Source organism: Numida meleagris, chromosome 13, assembly GCF_002078875.1.
Source record: "Numida meleagris isolate 19003 breed g44 Domestic line chromosome 13, NumMel1.0, whole genome shotgun sequence".
In the NCBI taxonomy this organism is placed as follows: Eukaryota; Metazoa; Chordata; class Aves; order Galliformes; family Numididae; genus Numida; species Numida meleagris.
The window spans coordinates 4,172,167-4,177,490 of NC_034421.1; the positions used below are offsets into that span (position 1 = coordinate 4,172,167).

General features: G+C 53.2%; 1 protein-coding gene across 1 annotated transcript in view; it reads left to right on the forward strand.

Annotated features, from left to right (window-relative positions):
* Window positions 4,983-5,324, forward strand: part of FOXK1 (forkhead box K1) — a 51,243-nt gene continuing 50,901 nt past the window's right edge. Inside the window, exon 1 of the mRNA XM_021411745.1 lies at window positions 4,983-5,313. Coding sequence (XP_021267420.1) covers window positions 4,983-5,313 — 331 coding nt within the window. The remainder of the gene's footprint in view (window positions 5,314-5,324) is intronic.

Below are 5,324 nucleotides of genomic sequence, written 5' to 3' on the forward strand. Positions count from 1 at the left end.
AAAGTCCAACACCATCTCCTTTCAGTCTGAGCAGCATCATGTTTGATATCAGATTTTATATTTATTCGTTTCGGTTGTTTTTAGCTGGTGAAAAGTTTGTGTGCTGTGTGTTTTTCTCTCTGTTCACACTGACAGAAAGTGAGAAAATGGGATCGTTCAGAAAGGACTACAGCAAATAATTCAGAGCCAGTGTGTGTCATGTATCTCACCGAGGCCTGAGTTTCAAGCCAAATGGAAAGAAAGTTAGCTGAGTGGGTTTAAAGCTTGAATTGCACATCACAGTGTAAAGTTTATGAATTATTTTAAGTGCAGCCCGTGAAATGGTATTGGTTTTGTAAAATTATCTCGACAACAAATGGTCTTGTTCAAGGCTTTCCAGAACGGGCGCTCGTACATCAGGCACTCCCTGGCACGGATTTGAGAGCAGTGACAGCAGATCTGCATTGGAAATGAGCAGATCACATAATGTCTTAGGGAAAGGCAAAGTCTGGGCATCAGATGTTCCTGGGTCTTTACTGTATTTCTGAGAATTTGCTGTGAAAATACAGTCCTGATAAGTGTGATGTGAAGGAAAAAAAAATCAAACTGAAATAAACTGTGATGGAAACATTTGCAGCATGCTGGAGCTTCCAGTAAACAGGAGCACAGCTGATGGAGAAATGCAAAAATATTCATTATGATAGAAAGATGCAGCATCCCACTGAGCCCCATCTCACAGCACCATGGCCTCTCCAGCACAGCAGCCCACTGGCATTAGGAAGAACGGTGTTTGGCATCCCTGGGAGCTTTGGGGACTGTGAGTGCTTCTACCATGTTTCTGAATCACCCATGCTGTTTGCTTCAGCCTTCTGCTGGTTAAAAGCAGTGCAGGAAAATAGAGAATCCCCAGATCGATGCATCACCTCCTCCACCGCGAGCCCTTTCTTATCAGTCCATCTGGATTAGGGCTCTGCTTCTCCCTCTGACCCCTGGCAGCGGGTTGGATCTGTGCTGCTGTGTATGGGCTGTCCCAGGACAGGGCACAGGGACACCGCTGGAAAGGAGCACAGATCAGGGTCAGCAGAACAGACTGTTCGACAGGATTGGGAAAACAGGTACACATGGGAGCAGGGGTGGAGGGCTGTGCACGTACATGGGACGGGTGCCCTCGTGCACCTGAATGTGTATTAGAACAAAACCAGCAGCCCAGACATTTTTTTACTTCTTGCAAAGGCTCAGTTAAAAGGAAAATCCTAACAGAGGAGCATAAGAGCAAACCCCTCTACTGCCATGTCACAGACTGTGATTTCCCAGAAGCAGAAAAGGGGAATTAAAACCCGCTCTGCTGGAGGAAGGAGTGAGGCTGCCCCCCATGCAGGTGTGCAGGGAAAGCATCCCCACAGCTATAGGCTGCTCACCCTCCATCTGCTTCATATCATCTTGGACAGAAAGCATGAAAGTGTTTCAAGCCTGCTGGGTGGCTGAGGGGAGGGAAAGGGGAAAGGGAATGGGGAAAGGGAGCTGTGCAGGAGCAGGTGTATTGGAGCAAATGCTGCTCTCCTCTTTTGTATTTCCCCCTTAGGTATGTGTGCGAAGCATCTGCCCTCTTGCTAATGATACCTGCTTTATGCCAGTGGAAGCTGCATCACCCTGAACCCAATCAAGCTGAGAAATGCAGGACTGGGCTTGCATGGAGGCAGCAGAGCCTCTCTTCCTTGGAGTAATTGCTTTCCTTCATTGCTCTCCTCCTCCTTCCCCAGGTCAGGGCTAGCCTGGCTTTCATTGTTAGCAGCAGCGTGTTGTCAGGCTGCTGGGTAAAAACAGTGAGCAGCTTGTGCCCGGTGTACTGCTCGCATCTCTCTCTCAAAGCTGCTGTTCAGTTTGGGGGTAGAAGAGATTTCCTGTAGTGCTGAAGTCGGTCAGATTCTTTGCAGAACTGGGACTTGATAAATCTGTATTCAGCCAGCATGCATCACAATAGTGGGAAATGGCCATATGAAGTGCCGGAGGAGTGCAGCATTTAACTCCCAGAAATTAAGTGTTTTTAAGCAGATGCCATCCAGCAGATAAATGTAGAAATGTCCCCTTTTATCACTGTTTTTGCAAGATTTCTGTTTGCCTAGTGCAGTGGTATCTGGGTGACCATAACAACCCGTTACATTCATTTGCCCACAGCCGATAGCACAGAGCAGATTCCTGCTGTATATCGCTACACTAAGACCGTCGGCAATGACACACTGCCAAACAAATATTTGACAAAGGAAAGCCAGGTTCTGCACCGTTCTCTGCACAATGCTGAGTCTGTGCTTGTTGTTCTCCCTGCCCTCTTCCCCAGCTCCTTTTTTGGGCATTTAATCTCTGGTCCTGGTAAGGCCGCCCTATTGCACAGAGGCAATGGAGCAGGGTGATGGCCTTAAGTTGCATGAGGGGGCATTCAAGTTGGATTTTAGGAAAAATTTAATCTCTGAAAGAGTGGTGATGCAGTGGCACAGGCTGCCCAGGGAGGTGGTGGGGTCACTGTCCCTGGAGGTGTTCCAGAGCTGCGGAGATGTGGCACTGAGGGACGTGGTTTGGTGTCATGGTGGGATGGGGTGGGATTGGACTTGATGATCTTCGAGTTTTTTTCCAACCTTTATGATTCTATGATTCTATGACTCTATGAAGGATCTTGCCCACAGCAGGTTATTTCTGCCTAGGGACAGGGCGGCTGCATAGGCGGAGAATGGGCACCCCATATTTGGAGCACATGAGAAGGCCAGGATGGCAAATTCTTGCATGGCACCAACTCTTGGGCACACTGAGGAGGTGACACAGGGACCGTGTTGTCCCCTTTGTCCCCAGAGCTCTGCCAGCTCTCAGCACTGCTGCTCCCCCAGCTCCCTGCAGTTTGCTGGCTCCCAGCCACCTAAATATTTTGGTATGCAACGTGTAGAGTCAGGAAGTTTGGCCACACCTGCAGACACATCCATCTAAAACCTGCTGAGGAAAATGAACCACTTTAAAGTCAATCCAGCCATACAGAATGAGATTAATTTAATTCAAACAATTCAGAGTGCATTTACATCGGGCATTTACATTGGGACTGAAGATTTGACTTTAAGCAGGATTAGGTGATCGGAGGAGTGCAGTGCAGTTCCTTGTCTGCAGGACCCTCAGTGCTGTTTGCAGGTGGATTAGAGCTGAGCTCTGGGCCTGTGCAGTGAGCTCAGGGAATGAATCCTGCAGGAGGACGGGCAGCTGAGACACGAAGCAAAGCACAATCCAGCAGCTAGGAGCAATCCTGTTTCTTTATTCCACCCGATCCTGTTTCATACGAAGCTGGGCTGGGCTGCCGGTACCTCCTGTAGGTACAACCCCGCAGCCTGTTTTCCTACGCAACTTCGGAAACACTCCCTGACATCAGCCGGGATGCCTCACCCCAGCACTGATCCTTCCCGGCCCTGCTGGGTGTATGGCTCAGGGCAGGGATCTGGAAGAGCCTCAGCCATGCGCTAAGCCCCACACCCCTCCGGTGCTGCTTTCTCTTCTTTGGGCAGTTCCAACACAACGCCCGTTTCACTTTGCCTGCTCACACATGCACACCTGCCACCTGGGGCCTTTTTTAAGCGCACTGAGCAGTTCTCTCACCCCAGTGCAAACGGACAAAAGGCGTGAGCTCGTTCTCACCTACCAGATGGCCACATCTTATTTTCCAGCCACGAGCATTTGCTGATGCACCCCTGGGGATGCCTTTCTTCCCACTCCTGCCCTGCAGACCACAGCCTTTTATTGCACTACACTGTGTCCCACCGCTGCGTAGGAACGATGCTGGAGTTCTGTTGGGTGGCGCTGGTCTTTCTTCCTCTCCATCAGTAGTGGCACAGAGTGCTCTCACTGAAGTTGACGTCTCGGCTGAGATGTTTGACCCAGGTCCCGACAGCTCAGCAGTCATTAAACAGCTCAGGGAAGATGTTCCAGGAACAGGGATGTTAACCCTGCGGTCCTGGGCTGACTCCAGCACATTTAATTACAGCCTTCCACCTGAAATTTGCTCTGTACTTTTGACTGGTTATGGGATTTTTTCCCCATCTCTCAGCCCTGGAGCAGCCTTGCTAAGGGCTGCAGAGCCAATGCAATCAGCAATTATGGCAGCTCATACCCTTAAGATTTTCAAACTCCTATTATTTTCTGGGATTCTACGAAGTATCAGTGGCTTGGCTGAGCAGAAGAGTTGCTGGGTTTTAATCTGGATAATGTAACCAGTGGTGTATACACTATCCATGCACACTTTGTTGCTGCAAAGAACATGATCTTTATTAGATAATACAAATACCTATTTGGAAATATGCATATATGGAAGCATGAAGTAATGTAAAGCAAGCTAAACGACTGCGTACATGCGCACCCCCTCACAATAAAGAACGTGTTTAAAGATTTGTTTTTAATCTCACACCTCAGCGTACACGGGACGAGGTTCGGCCATGCCTCTGCAGAAGGCTGCAGCTATTAGCGCTGTGCAATTAATTAATTGCTATTAGCAATTAAATCCCGTCTACGCTGCCGTGGGCTTCGTGCAGTGCCAGGTGGGCTCTGAGCTGCGGGGCGGACACGCCGGGGAAGGCTGAGGGGGCTCTCTAGGAAGCGGGGCTCCCAGCAGCGCCTGGCCAGCCCCCGGGAAGGATTCAACGCACGGAGCCCGCACGAAGCGCCGCACGTCGGGGCCTCGGCACCTGCCCGAGTAACGGCGCTCCGGGCCCCGCCGTGACCGCTCGGTGCCTGCAGGCGGCGCCGCGCCCCCGGCGCTGCCCGGAGCCAGAGCCCGCAGCCCGCAGCCCGGAGAGCCCCCGCCCCGCGCTATAAATCGCGGCGGTACGCGGCCCGGCCCGGCCGGCGGGGCTGGGGGGAGAGGCTGGGGAAGGCGGCGGAGCCCGGCTCGGCTCCCGCTCCGCCCCGTCCTTCCCCCCTCCCGCCCCGCCGGCTCCGCCCCGGAGGCCGGCACGCTGGCTCGCTCCCTGCCTGGGAACATGGCCGAAGTCGGGGAGGACAGCAGCGGGGCGCGGGCTCTGCTGGCGCTGCGCTCGGCGCCCTGCAGCCCCGCCGCCGCGCCCCCTCCCGGGCCGCCGCCCCCGGCCGCGCCGCCCGCCCCCGGCCCGGTGCTGGCTCGGCTTCAGGGCCGCGAGTTCGAGTTCCTCATGCGGCAGCCGGCCGTCACCATAGGCCGCAACTCCTCGCAGGGCTCGGTGGACGTCAACATGGGCCACTCCAGCTTCATCTCCCGGCGGCACCTGCAGCTCAGCTTCCAGGAGCCGCACTTCTACCTGCGCTGCCTCGGCAAGAACGGAGTCTTCGTGGACGGCGCCTTCCAG